The 15,472-nt window shown below is 32.1% G+C and overlaps 1 protein-coding gene across 1 annotated transcript in view; it reads left to right on the forward strand.

Annotated features, from left to right (window-relative positions):
• Positions 1 to 94: 94 nt before the first annotated feature.
• The window catches only part of LOC134723067 (fibrocystin-L-like), a 65,257-nt gene continuing 49,879 nt past the window's right edge, over positions 95 to 15,472 (forward strand). The window contains exons 1-14 of the mRNA XM_063586705.1: positions 95 to 311; positions 2,161 to 2,288; positions 2,526 to 2,692; positions 3,506 to 3,760; positions 4,974 to 5,128; positions 5,825 to 5,944; positions 6,698 to 6,803; positions 7,220 to 7,483; positions 7,772 to 7,896; positions 8,785 to 8,911; positions 12,656 to 12,839; positions 13,333 to 13,586; positions 14,232 to 14,420; positions 15,124 to 15,300. Of these exons, the coding sequence (XP_063442775.1) occupies positions 102 to 311; positions 2,161 to 2,288; positions 2,526 to 2,692; positions 3,506 to 3,760; positions 4,974 to 5,128; positions 5,825 to 5,944; positions 6,698 to 6,803; positions 7,220 to 7,483; positions 7,772 to 7,896; positions 8,785 to 8,911; positions 12,656 to 12,839; positions 13,333 to 13,586; positions 14,232 to 14,420; positions 15,124 to 15,300 (2,461 nt within the window). The 5' untranslated portion in view covers positions 95 to 101. The remainder of the gene's footprint in view (positions 312 to 2,160; positions 2,289 to 2,525; positions 2,693 to 3,505; positions 3,761 to 4,973; positions 5,129 to 5,824; positions 5,945 to 6,697; positions 6,804 to 7,219; positions 7,484 to 7,771; positions 7,897 to 8,784; positions 8,912 to 12,655; positions 12,840 to 13,332; positions 13,587 to 14,231; positions 14,421 to 15,123; positions 15,301 to 15,472) is intronic.

A 15,472-nucleotide genomic window follows, 5' to 3' on the forward strand; every position in this document is an offset into this window, starting at 1 on the left:
TGATATGCTTATTAATTAGATAGTAATGCTATTAATAAAATGCTTCTATATTTTTGATATTTCAATATCATATGTTATAGGTAAAAACTGCTTTGGACCTGATGTTTGGAACTCGCTGTCCAAGTTTCTTAAAAGATCCTCCTGCTGACAAAATATTCTTTGACCATGAAGCCAAATCGCAATCTGGTGTTTATATAACGATGGAAATTGAACCTTTTTGTGGACAATATGTTGGTAAAAATCCGTCATCATTATATGCAGTAACAGACAGCAGTTCTAAAGGTCTTCGTATGACCTCTAAAGTCAATGTTGTAAGTTGTTATTAAGAGGAGATAACCCATGGTGTTAGTGTTATATGTCTTCGTATGACCTCTAAAGTCAATGTTGTAAGTTGTTACTAAGAGGAGATAACCCATGGTGTTAGTGTGATATGTCTTCGTATGACCTCTTAAGTCAATGTTGTAGGTTGATACTAAGAGGAGATAATCCATGGTTTTAGTGTTATATGACATTTTCCCTCAATTTGATCACAGATATTTGATTTGGGATCCTGTAGGTCAAAAGTCAGAGTCACAAGAAGAAATCAAATTCAAGATGTTGCATGTCTATAAACCTAGTCATACATTCAATTCACATAGATTTTTCAGGAAGCTACGGTAATATTATTTACCACCAAAATATATATTTGCACAAGGAAATTGTGTTTTCTACTACAAATTCTAAAAGATGGCAATCCTGCCTTTAGACCCCTGGTGCCTCTATAACTATTATAATGTTGAAATGTTTAGTTGTCTGATTATATAAATGTAAATATTTGTACTAATACCATGCCGCTGTTAGTTTTAGCTTACCTGGCCCAAAGGACCAAGTGAGCTTTTCTCATCGCTTGGCCTCCGTCGTCTGTCCTTGTCATTGTTGTTTACTTTTGAAAAAAACTTCTCCTCTGCCACTATTGGGCCAAATTTAATTCTACTTGGCCACAATTATTATTGAGGTATCTAGTTTAAAAGATGTGTCCGGTGACTTAGCCAATCAACCAAGATGGCCACCATGGCTAAAAAAGAACATAGGGGTAAAAGTAGATTTTGGCTTATAACTCTGAAACCAAAGCATTAAGAGCAATTCAGACAATGGGTTAAATTGTTTTGCAAGTCAAGATCTATCTGCCCTGAAATTTTCAGATGAATCAGACAACAAGTTGTTGGGTTGCTGCCCCTCAATTGGGAATTTTAAGGCAATTTTGCTGTTTTTTGGTCATTATCTTGAATATTAATATAGATAGAGATAAACTGTAAACAGCAATGAATGTTCAGCAAAATAAGATCCACAAAAAGGTCAACCAACATTACCAAAATGGTCAGTTGACCCCTTAAGGAGTTATTGCCCTTTATAGTCAATTTTTAATAATTTTCATAAATTTTGTAAATTTTTGTAAATTTTAACAAAATATTTTCCTCTAACTAATGGGCCAAGTTCATTATAAAAAGAGATAATTGTAAGAAGCAAGAATGTTCAGTAAAGAAAGATCTACACACATTTCACCATCATCAAAACCCAATTTTGTCATTAATCCATCTGTGTCCTTTGTTTAATATGCACATAGACCAAGGTGAGCAATACAGGCTCTTAAGAAACTTTAGTTTTTCTTGAAGCATTAGCAACTTATCATTTCAGCTTTAATTGCAATTCCTTTGATTTTATATTGTAATGGTTGTTATAACTTTCATGAACAATGATTTTCTATAACCTATATTGAAGCTTTTGTATTAAAATAAGAAGATTTGGCATGATTACCAATGAAATAACTTCCACCAATGTTCAAATTCAAGAATGAGAATAATCTATACTGTACAATTGGCAATGAAGCATTGATAAATACTAGTATTCACTTGAGAAAAATAATGGCCTAACTTTGGACAAAGCAATTCGCAAAAAAAAAAAATATGTCAGATATGAACCAATGACAACCTATGTCATATATATTTAGCAAATGTTTTTGTGGACAAAGTTTTTAGAAAAGAATCAAATATATTAATATTAATATTTTATAAAAGACAAATTTATATTGAAATGTGAAATAGATGTTATAAGAAAAAAATTAAGAGCATTATTTACAAATCTGTCAATAAACTAATTTTTGCATTATATATTTTTTTGTAGCTATGCTTTGCATATCTTGGAAACCAGCTTCAGAATGGAGTAGGAATTACTTACTCCTATGAAGATTTTAATGGGACACTACACAATGCTACTTACAGTATTCCTTTGACATTTGAAAGAAAATCAGGGTAAATAGTGGAATTAATTATGATCATCTTTTTACACAAAATATTTTTTATTGAGTGCCATATTCTTTCATGCCTTTTGCAAGTAGAAAAAAATCATGTCTGTGTCAAACTTGGGTCTCCTTTTTATATAAAACATCCAGAAAATTATATAATTCATGAAAAATAAAATTATAATAATAAAAATCTTCCATTCTGTATTCTGTATATTTCTCTAGTTTGTTATTGTTTTATTTTTAGATGGCATTATGTTTGTGTAGAATTATACAGTGCAGTCAAAGGATTTCAACCACAAGGGTCATCCTTTTACATCCAAAGGATATATGTTAGCAAGAATAGTTATACCTGGAACTTTTACATTGATGACATCTTTATAGGCCTAGAACAACCCACAGAGAATGTGGAAGGTGCTTTTATATTTAGTTTTGTCTGTAATGATACCATATTGTACATTTTTAAGGTATTTGTTTTTTTACATTTGATGTCTACTTTTGAAATTAATTCATATGGTGGTGAATTCAATTGTTTATTTTGATCCACAATTCATAGATTGTAATAAAATTGAGAATGGAAATGGGGAATGTGTCAAAGAGACAACAACCCGACCAAATAAAAAAACAAACAGCAGAAGGTCACCAACAAAATTGAACTGATATACAGTTAAATCTAGTTGTGTTTAGTAAAAGGAATCAAACAAAAGTATTCCACTTATCTGAAGTTCAAGTCATCTGAGGTCGAGTGTGTTGTCACAAATTTGTCATGTCATTTTTATTGATTTACCAACAGGTATGTTTACACAGCTTTAATCTCTATTGAAAATGATTAAGTTGCATGAGAAATACATCTAATTTGAATTATTATCGATAAGTTTGCATCTTTAGAAATATTTTGAACTTTCAAACTTTGAGACATTGGGGTCAATTAATATTAATTAATCATTGACATGACTTTAAAAGTTTACAAGTCTAGACTTAACCATGTATTTGAATCAACAGTAGTTTGACTCATCAGAGATACATATGCATTGAACAAACATGAATTTTATCAGGACGGAGAAATTACTTTGACTCATCTGAGTTTTCAACACAACTGAGTTAGACACAATAAGTTTGACTGAATAGAGAGATTTCTTTCTCTTTTATTTTAGTTTCATTTATTATTTATATCAGAGTATCATTCAAACACGACAATTTCTAAAATATCATTATTTTTTGTTATAGTTGTAAATAGTTACAGAATGCTACCTGTTAGTTTGGGCAGTACACGGATTGACAGAGTAGATGTGAGATCTACAGGTCAAGGTCTTTTGGAGGTCACATTTGTACCATATCTATGTGGTCATAAAATACCACTTCTTACAGTAGAACCTGGACAGGTTGGATCAGGTGTACAAATAGATATCAAAAGATTACAAGCAGCTTCACCTCCAATCAGTGGAACATTCAGCATTATCTTCAAAAATAAAACCAAATCAGGTAAGATTACATGCAGTGTATACCCCCGTAACAGAAAACGGAGTACATTTTATATGTTTAATTATAGATAAAAAAAATTTGGTAATATCTTAAATGAAAGTTACAACACTGTCGAGCTTGTGGTGAACAAGTAGGCCTAAAAATAATATAAGTCTGTTTACGTTACCCAACCAACCCTATTTTTGAGTCATTTTTATTCCCGTTGTGAATTGAAAGAAGTAACTGAGCTTGTGTCAAAAGCAAATTAAGAGTAGTCAATTAATAAATCCCATTACAAGATACTTCCAAATGTTCATAATAATGAATATGACAGCTAAGAAACCCACAACTTATGGGATGAAATAAGCACTTTGTCACAATTCTTCTCTAAAATATAACCAAGGGAAATAATCCAATCATTAGAAATATTACTACATCTGCCCCTTGAACAACTCAAACCACAGCAAAAGTGATTTCACAACTCATAATCATGTCACAAAAAATAAAATGAAAAATTTGAAATAAAATGGTTATACTGAACTGTCTATCCTAATTTATTTAATGAGGTAATCTAAGATATGTTGAACTAGAATACAACACCATACAACAATAAGACAAGTTTGTACAATATAATTGATATAGAAGTCCCCGACTTACTCCATTTTGTAATTAAAAAAAGGGGCGAAAGATACCATATGAACATTTAAAGTCATAGATCCAAAATAAACTGACATAACAATGGCTAAAAAAGAAAAACAGACAAACAGACAAACAATAGTACACATGACACAACATAGAAAACTAAAGACAAAGCAACACAAACCCCACCAAAAACTGGTGTTGATCTCAGGTGCTCTGGAAGGGTACGTAGATCCTGCTCCACATAGGGCACATTGAGACATGCTTCATAAGTTTGCCAGCTGTGAATCATTCCATTATGTGTAAATGGTTGAGAACAAAGCTTTCTATATAGTCAGCTATAAAAGGCTCTGACATGAAAAATATGAAACAATTCAATTGTGAAAACTAAAGGTCTAATTTATAACAAAACAATTTACAAAAAACAAGTATGAAAGACATGAACCAACAGAACTACTGGCTACTGTCTTGGGACAAGCATATAAAGAAGGTGGCAGTGTTAAACATGCTTGTGAATGCTCAACCCTCTTCTAACCTTGGATAGCGGTGTTAAAGCACAACATAAGAACTATCTTTTTTTGTTTTGATATTTTAGGTATTTCACATGATACAAGCTCTGCAGTATTGACTGATATTTTGGAATCAATAGATGGTATTGGAGCTATTTCTGTCTATAGATATGGTTCCTGTTCAAACTTTGACTACCATATTACATTTACAACATTAGCTGGGGACCAGCCTCAAATACAGGTACTGCTATTCTGACAAAAAGGGTATATTGAAACTATTCAAAGCAATATAAATAATATTGTTGGAAATTAGTTGATATAATTGCACTGAAAATAATTGTTTGAAGTCTAAAATTTCAGAAAACATGAATCTTTTCTGCATTTTTTTTTTACACCTTCCATGAGTAATACTTGTCTAGAATATGTACTGAATCAACATTATGCCAGTAGGATCTATAAATGATGCGGGCCTCAGTGAATATTGTATATACATTATCAGTGAGTTGATATTCAATAAACTTCATAAAACACAAGCTCTGGTGAGCTTTTCAAATCAACTTAGTAGTGAGTTTTTGAGTCCTGCATTTGGCAGGTGTGCTTAACTCTAATCTTAATTGACTTGGATAGTCAGTTTTCCAATCACAGGTCTGTGGTTCTCTCCAAGCACTCCAGCTACCTCTACAAATAAAAACTGATTGTCAGGAAATAACACAACAGTGTTGAAAGTGCTGTAAACACAAATTACATTAAAAAGGATGATAATTAAGAAGTTAAGTTAGTAAATTATAAATGGAATGCAGCAATATTATAAGGGGTGGTCTTGTGACAAAATTCATATTACAAATATAGTTGTAGAAGGAATTGAAAAATCCATTACAGGTATCCATATTCTTTTGACTGAATGTTTGTATAATATTTCTTTGTCCACATTTGTCAGGTTAACTCGTCTTTGGCAGGCATGAAAGTGGTAGCTGATGTATCCACCCTAACTAATGGTGGATTATGGTACAATCCTATCCCAGGAGATATGTTATATACAGATCATAGTAAACCTCAGGTTTGTCAAACTTATACATGTATTGATTAATGTAAAAAAGAAGATGTGGTATGATTGCCAATGAGATAACTATCCACAAAAACCAAAATGACACAAACATTAACAGTCTTTGTATAAATTTGCTTGTGGTAGCAACATGCTATGTCAAAAGACAGTAAATTCTTAAAAGAAAAAAAATATCATCAAAATTTTATGCAAAAATCACAAAACACATAAAAAAAATCACCAAAAAATATCATGATTACCTTTGAGTAGAAAAGGTAGTATTATATTGCAGATCTTTCACCATGCTGTATATGGAAAGGGCCAATAGACTATTTATTTATCTATGCTGTATATGGAAAGGGCCGATAGACTATTTATTTATCTATGCTGTATATGGAAAGGGCCGATAGACTATTTATTTATCTATGCTGTATATGGAAAGGGCCGATAGACTATTTATTTATCTATGCTGTATATGGAAAGGGCCGATAGACTATTTATTTATCTATGCTGTATATGGAAAGGGCCGATAGACTATTTATCTATCTATGCTGTATATGGAAATGGCCGATAGACTATTTATTCATCTATTACATGTAATGAAATAATAAAATTTTGAGATCAATCCTAGTTAATTTATACCCTAGAGATCCATGAAAATCAGTACCCAATGAATCCATAGACGTATGTAAAAGATTAAACAAACAACAGTAAGCATGAAATGATAAGTCCCAGCATAGATTTTAACCTGTCAATATTATTTGATAGGTACTAGCATATGTTAACGATGTACCTACACTGTGTACAGGTGACTGTAGTTATGAATGGCTAACTGAAACTACACCAACAGTAACTGCAATAAGTCCTGTAACAGGTATGTATATACTTTTGTAAGTGTACCATAATAAACTATAGTCATTATCTAAAGGAATATGAAATGATATTCAAGAGAAACATGATACACTTCCGAAAATATCCTACCTCAAAAGACACATTGTGCCAATGCATTTTAGATGTACTCTCAACAGGAAGGAAGAGAGAAGACACACCCTCTTTATTTACATAGAGAGGAGACTTGGTATATTCAATGTGTAGATAGACTGAAAGATTGACTATTCCTTGTGTACCTATTTGTATTATTTCTTTGTTTGATAAAGCAAACTTTTATTTCTTTGGTTATACAAAATGTCTTCATCTGCAAATAAAGAATTTTTTTTTAATTTGAAATAATTCTACAATGATTCATGATAGTTTATAAATAACTAATATATTAATTTAAAATCAAATTAGGTTCACATGGGACAGAAGTACAAATCACTGGTACTAAACTTGGATCAGTCAATAGTACAGTGACTATAGGTGGAGTACCATGTGTTATAACAGCCACTACAACCACCTCAATCACTTGTACTGTTGGTGAGGGATCTTATGGAACCTATGAAGTGGAGGTTATTGATGGTGTAAAAGGGAAGGCTCAACATGATGGTGGAACTTTAACTTTCACATATTCAATGGCAATAAGTGAAATCAATCCAACCTCTGGAACTATTGGTGGTAAGAAAAGTTTTGTTTTTATATCATGCTTTTTTAAAGAAACTTATTCTTTAATTGTTTTTTATCACCATATTTGTACAGAAATGTTCCTTGTTTCCCTTGGAAAGATTAGATATGTGGTTCTACAGAAGTTATTGGAAATCTGTTCCTTTGTTTAATTTCTCTAATGTGAATTTGTATGATAAAACCCATGACTCCAGATAATTTTATAACTCAATATATGAAAACATCGACTTTGCCACATTTTTTTCCAGATTTTTTTTCTGACACATGACATAAATTTTTCAGGTGGAATCCCCTTAACATTAAGTGGCTATGGATTTAGTCCCAGTGCTGCAGTCACAATAGGGAGCAAGGCCTGTGAAGTAACCAGTACAGGTCCAGTAGAAATTGATTGTATTATACCTGAACATGTGAGTACCTCTTCTCCTTCCATGATCAATACAAAATGAGGAATCAGGCTTCAGCTGGCCTCTTAACAATAATGCATACTAGTTCAGCAAAATTGACACCACACTAAACTACAAAACATACAAAAGAACAAAAAAACAGACAATAAAACCACAGAATGAATTATATATGGTTATCTTAAGGACAGAGTTTCTTGTCTTGGGACAGGAGCAAAAATGTTTTGTAAGTTCTTAACTCTCCCTCTATACTTCTAGTAAATGTTGAATAAACAAACACATAACAATATACACAGGCAAACTCAGTTGTAAAGAAGTCTGAGTTTAATACTTGCATGGGTAACATAAAAAATAGAGCAAAAGTATGTTTCTGTTTGTAAAGTCTTGAAAAAATGAGAAACACTACATTATTTAGTTTTTAAAACCCAACATATAACTAGATATATGGCTTTATATGTTATGAGTATTCATTATCCTTCATCATGTTGATACTGTTTACTTATATTTGGCAGTGGTGAAGGTCAAGGGTATCTCAGACCTGAAGACCCTACAGTATCTTTAAATTGTTTACATCCATTGTCATAAACTCTGAAAGATAACTGTCTCATTGGCAATCATACAACATCTCCTTATTTTTATATAAATTGAGAATGGAAATGGGAAATGTGTATAAGAGACAACAATCTGACCAAGGAGCAGAAAACAGTCAAAGGCCACCATTGGGTCTTCAATATAGGGAAGACCCAGATATGTATTATTCCAAAATCAATGTATATATACTACTCTTAAGAATTGTCACTTTACCACCCTGAACACATTATATTGCAGATCAGTGTTAATGATTGCTTATTTATTCTTTTTTGTGTAATTAACCAAACATTATCTTTTTTCTAGCCAGCAGGAAATGTAGATGTAAAAGTGACAGTTGATGGCCATGAAGTATCATGTCCAACTAAGTTTGCCTACCTCGCAGAAGCACCAATTATTGGCACTATATCACCAACAATATTTGAGGTTTTAGGTGTGTCACTTTTTACCCTAGCAGGCTTGCTTGTTATTCTGGCTGATAAAGTCAGTATCAAAAACAAAAATATGCCATTATTCTATTAGTACTGCAACCAGAGGTCATTTTTTAAAACTTTAATAGTCCGGAAGAACACACACCTAAATTATATATCGACAGAAAGAGGAAAACATGTACATTACGAAAAGTTAGGTCGTAAAAATCCAGAGTGGTCACAATTTTGTGAAATTGAGGTCAAAAGTCAGACCTAAAAATATCAATATTTCAAACACAAGGACAAAAAGGAGAAATATATTCTGATATTTATTCAATAGAATGCTACAAAAACATTTCGATTATAAGCATATGCTATAAACGATGTTAAAATGACAAATTTGACAACTTATATGAAGAGCTGCCATTACAAAATGGCGTTGATTTGGAACCTTCTGATTTTTTCCATTTCAAACATAGCAAAAGAAGACGGTGGCCTTGTCCTTTTCACATCCATAAACTTTTATATTGTGTATATGTTTCACTAAAGTATATTACAAAATTATTTTCTAAACTATAAAACACCAGTTTATCAAATTATTTCAATATTTTTCTATCTTTGAAAAAAACAAAATTCAAGCGCTGAAACAGTGTTTTTAATTTTGCATTTTAAAGGTTGTGTATTTTGTAAAAATTAGTATCTAGTAATAGATAAATACATATTGTGTATTTGTAAAGTCTAAAAAGAGCAGTTGTAACACAAAATATACTATAGTCACCCGAGGCGAATGCGAGGTTTAAAAAAAATGGGTGTAAAACGAAGTCAGTTTGGCGAATGAACATTTTTTTAGTGGATTAATCCTGGTAAAAAAAGTTAACTCATTATTTTTTTAAGGGAAGGATAGAAAATTATACAATGCAATGCCAATTTTCTAATGTTTTAATTCAAAATCAGTCATGATCCTTATATAACTTTTAAAAGCGATCGACACACAATAGCTCAAGTATTCATTAAATGGGGAGATGAATCAATCTCTGAGTCATCATATGCGGATTCAGTACACGTATAAGCATAACAAGACACTTCCCTTTTTTATAAGAACAAGTTAGGCGCAGGACAGAGTTTGTTTATAGCACAGTTTTTTAGTACAAATGCTATCTGTCAAACTCGTCAGATATAGTCATACCTTTGCATATGCAACATTAAAGCAATGTGAGTACAAAGTTTCGATCAATGTTCGTGACCCATATTCCCATATGCATATGCATGATATATCTGCACTGCCAATCCCAAATGTAATTGGGCGAATGTTGCTACAGAAACGATTAAATTTGTAATAGCCATACATTTAAGAATTTTTGTTAAATAAATTTTTAGGGACACTATACGATTCAGAAGCGCCTTTGTGTTATTTTTTACAAATTAAGTAACAAAATTGAACTTTTGAGCATAGGCTCCGTGTTGAAAACCGGACCATGACCTATAATGGTTTACTTTTATAAATTGTGACTTGGATGGTGTGTTGTATCATTTGCACTCATTCCACATCTTCTTATATCAATTGAGAAGCTATGCGGGCATCATTTCCATAGAAATACCAAACTGAGGACATAGCTCATAAGAGCATTGGTGGCAGGGTGAAGTAGTTGTTCTTCTTTTAATATACCCTTGATATTTTCAGACACAACTTGGTGTAATTCTGAAAGTCTTTACATAGACTTTGATTTTCCTGCAGCAGATATGGCATCCCCTATATTGAGTTCAGAGCTAAACTCTATATTGCATATCCCTTAGCCCCACTGTGTCTGAATTGTAAGGTGTCAAAATATCTAGTTAGTTCTGGAGTTTGGCAGTTTGGTTAGCATCAGAGACAATCTTGTGTAAACGTGATCGGCATATGTATTGGGTTGTGCTACATGAGAAAGGCTTTTTCTTAAGGAAGAACAAATCACATCACTAATAATCGTTATTAATGAACTGACAGCAAGTTCAACTTTTCAGTAACTGTTTTACTTAATTGCACAGTTGTTGACTTCAATAAGTACTTGGTTGTGCATGGATAAATAATTACTAACATTAATAAGCACACCTTAAAAGACTGTCTACACGTTTAGAGGACTCAGTTTTGTGTAATTTTCTGGTTTTTTTTTTAGGTTTTTCTTTTACACAAAAACCCTGTTTTCCTATCCAAACTACAAGGAAGAAACTGAGCGTTAGATCGTATAAAAGTTTCAGGTTTTGAGGATGCATGTCGATCAGTTTGATCTCTGCACGTTGAAAACCCTTGCAACAACTCTTTGAGGGGTCCATAGGTGGCTTGTTGCAACGGCAAATTCTGTCCCAATCCAATATACCATCATTTTCCAGTGGCAGTCTAAATTTTCCTGACCATCATCCCGAATGACCTCTATTATGACAAAACCTACCTTTTGTTTATATTATTAACTTGTTCTCGTCCTGAAGATGCATGAAATATTTGCCACTGGACGTTAAGCAACCAACAATCAATCAATCAATCTAATTTAAAGACGCACCAATTTTGCTTTCTTGTGCAAGTCTCATAACACCACTGATGATTCGCCCAAGGAAAGCAGAATATCTAGAGAAGTTGGTTTTAGCATCACCTTGTCACACACCAAATCTCTGCGAAACTTCAATAGTACTTTTCCCCCGACCACTTGCATGCATATTTATTGCTCTGAGGTTAAACATTGACATACAATGTATTTTCATACAATATCAACTATAGTCATTATCCGGAAAAACCTCTTATCTGAAGGATTTGGTTAACTTTTATGAAAAGTCAAAATTTTATTAACAAAAATATAACTTATTTACAGAAAATACACGAAATAACTACTATATATATTCAAATCACTCAAAAATAAATTAACTTCTCCTACAAAATCTTCATAATCACATTGAAACTATCAAATTGATTGTGAAGGCAAAAATAAATGGTGGAGCTGATTGACGGATAGACAATTTCCGTAATTAAAAAATGTATTTTTGAGTATTTGACAAATTTGTTTGGAATTTGTCCAACAAAATTGGCATGCAGTATCGCAATAATATGGTTTGTCCTCTCAAATGTCAAATACTGTTTTTGAATCATATGTTTTCTCGTTTTCAAAGAAAAAAGCGTTAAATTTCTATCTAAAAAACAGCCAACTTTAATTCTGAAAGTTTTAGTATTATATTTATGTCTTTATCATTCCGATGATCCTTGATGATATGTGCATAGAAAATATTTACTAAAATAGCGGGAAATTTAACCAAAAAATATATTTTTGGATTTTAAGGTAACTACTCAAAAACGTAAATTGAGGGGTACCCCCATTAAATGGATAAAATACAAAAATGTGACCATGGAAACTTTTTACGACCCAAGGAAAATTAAAATATAGACATTATTCTATCATTTAAAACAATTTGCAGCCGTGTGTTATTTCAGACCATTAAACTCGTTAACTAAGCGTCTTTTTCGATGTCAGTTGCAGTACTATATGTTGATGAAATATATGCAAATGCAGTGATTTCAAATGTTTTTACAAACAGTTCACATATACACCATAAAGTGAGATTATATCAATATAAGATACATTACTTCATAATTACAATTTTTGTTGTACACAATTAATTTTTCCTGCCTAATGACTTGTAAACAAGTATTTCCTATTCAAAATACACTGTACTACATAATACCATGACAAAGTGAGAATGCAAAATCTGTTTAAGCATTTGTAAATTTTTTAATTTTTTTTTAGGTGGTGGTATTCTTACTATATCTGTTACACACTTTGCTTCCAATGGGACATTGAAAATAGGATCAACAAATGTTCCCATAGCAACTATGAATGAAACCCATATCACCGCTGTGATGCCGTCCCTTCCTCCTGGGACATATGAAGTTCTGGTGTTTAATGAAAGTAATGGAGCAGGAGTTTACAGGTAACATTGATATTCACAACCTAATTAAGGCATAAGGGTGCCACTTCCTATATATATATACAAGGCTATAGGACATTCCGCTGGAATAGGTCACTTTGTTAATCTTGAAAATAAATATATGAATAACAGACCTAAGTGAAACCCCCTATAATATAAGTATTGAAGTAGCCCACCAAGACTGATGATTTTTTTTTTATTGTATGGCATTGTTGTATGCTATTAAAACAAATTATTGTTTTCTTAAAAGTATAGCTATTATTTATACATGTGTCAGTCCAAGGAGCTTTCTTAGAATTTATTCAAAACACTTTTTTTATGTTGAAGTTTTATTTGACTAAAATTATTTTGATAAACTTCTTAAATAAAGAAAATATATATCTTACATTACAAAAATCTATTTCACTGTAGAACAATTATATTTAAAAACATCTGTTTTATAGGAACAACTAAATAATTCACTTAATAAAATATTTGCACTATTCCCTTCTTTCAGTGATGGTTCTCGCCCCACTATACAGTACCAACTGTCTATAACCAATGTGTTCCCTAAGCATGGGTCAATGTATGGTGGAGCAAGACTGACCTTAACTGGACAAGGGTTTAGTGCTGAAACTCCTAAAGACAAAATATCAGTGTCCATTGGAAATCATAACTGTGGTGTAGAGTCTGTTAGCAGTACAAAGATTGTATGTCTGATTGATGAAACAGCTGCTGTTGTAAAGATTGATAACCAAGGAGTTCATCCACGTAAGTATACTCTCTGAATGATGGTTTTATTTTATAAAAAAAGGTAAATATATTGCAGACCTATCATTTGAAAATAATATATAATATATTCCTTTTGTAGTCTTATTGTTGCATGTTAATCTCCATTGTGGGTTTGTTGTTGGTTCTTTCCATGCTGAGTCAAATCAAAGTCATGACTATTGGTTATTATTGTTTCTCTGCTTATGATAAAAGTTAAGTCATAGACTGGATAACTTGGGGTCAAATTGATGTGTCTGGGAAGGGTGTAGTATCTTCCTGCATATTGATACCTTGTGAATTAGTATTACAAAAGTCAAACTAATTGTGCAGTTCAAAGTAGGATTCATATTTACATCTTATTGTTCTAATGTGCAAGTAATATACGTCACTGTACATTAACCATTAGTTTACCCCCTCCACTCATCTGAAACCTGTGTGGTTGCCATTCTTTATTTTTTCTTAAAAAGCAAAGCTTTAAGCAATCACTTTATTTTTAGCTACATGTAAATTGCTTTTGCCTGTTGCCAAGAAAGTAAAACCGAAGGAGCCAGATTACAATTTATTAAGAACATTTTGATTTGTATTAGCAAAAGTTTGTATACTTTTTCATATATATACGGTATCTTTTTTTAAATTTAACTTTAGATTGGGGTATTGGATACCAGTGGAATCCTCTGACATCGTATGTAGAGGCAGGTGACATTGTTGAATGGACATGGACAAGCCAACCCTGGATTCTTACCTTCACCCATCGTATAGAGCAGACAAAGAGTGAGTCATCAACAGATAGAGCTACAGATGGATTTATCAGCAGCACAAAAGGAACATACAATGGTTAGTTTGTCATCTATGTATCTTAGAAATAAGAAGATGTGGTATGAATGCCAATGAAACAACTCTCCATCCAAGTCACAATGTGTCAAAAAAACAACATTGTAGGTCAAAGTATGGCCTTTAACACGAAGCCTTGGGTCACACTGAGCAGTGAGCTTTATAGGGCCCCAAAATGACTAGTTTAAAACCATTCTTACAGGAAAACCAAGGATCTAATTTATATAAAAATTAAGGATGGAGAAATACTTAGTTCAGCATCAAATAATTTTGTTACATGATTTTAATCTTGTAAAAATCCTTAAAATCTGTTCTTATATCTTGTTTACATTAGGAGCCATTCTAATATAGTAACAATGATTGAGATGGGTTTTTTCAGTGAGTCCATGTTGAATACTTGTTTTCAGATGTAATTAATTGAAAACAAATGGTATAATTATCATTATTATCGAAAAAAATTATGTTTGATAAATATGTGTTTTTACATGAAATACATGCACCGATAAAATCACATCTGAAATTGTTGAAATAGGCAATAAATGTAAACGAATTATATCAAATATTGAATAATAGTTGGAATTGATGTTTAATTTAAGCTAAAGCCTAACTCTGGGTGTTGGATTTTCTCACTGTTAGAATGAGAATTTACAGTCAGTCTTGTATTTTAACATACTGGACAAGTTTGTATGTATGATTTATATGTTAGGAATGTTCCGATACCAAGTGACGACACCAGGAGAGTACCAGTATTGGAGTGGATACACAGATTATTATGAGATAGTATACTACAGAGGAACGCTGATGGTTACAGATAAACAACCGTTTATTGGGAATGTATCAGTGAAAATAGGAGGACATGAGGCTGATTATAATACTAACTCAGGTAAGAACAGTAAGCTCTTTATAATACCAACTCAGGTGAGAACAGTAAGCTCTTTATAATACCAACTCAGGTGAGAACAGTAAGCTCTTTATAATACCAACTCATGTGAGAACAGTAAGCTCTTTATAATACCAACTCAGGTAAGAACAGTAAGCTCTTTATAATACCAATT

Source organism: Mytilus trossulus, chromosome 6 (genome assembly GCF_036588685.1).
Source record: "Mytilus trossulus isolate FHL-02 chromosome 6, PNRI_Mtr1.1.1.hap1, whole genome shotgun sequence".
Classification (NCBI taxonomy): Eukaryota; Metazoa; Mollusca; class Bivalvia; order Mytilida; family Mytilidae; genus Mytilus; species Mytilus trossulus.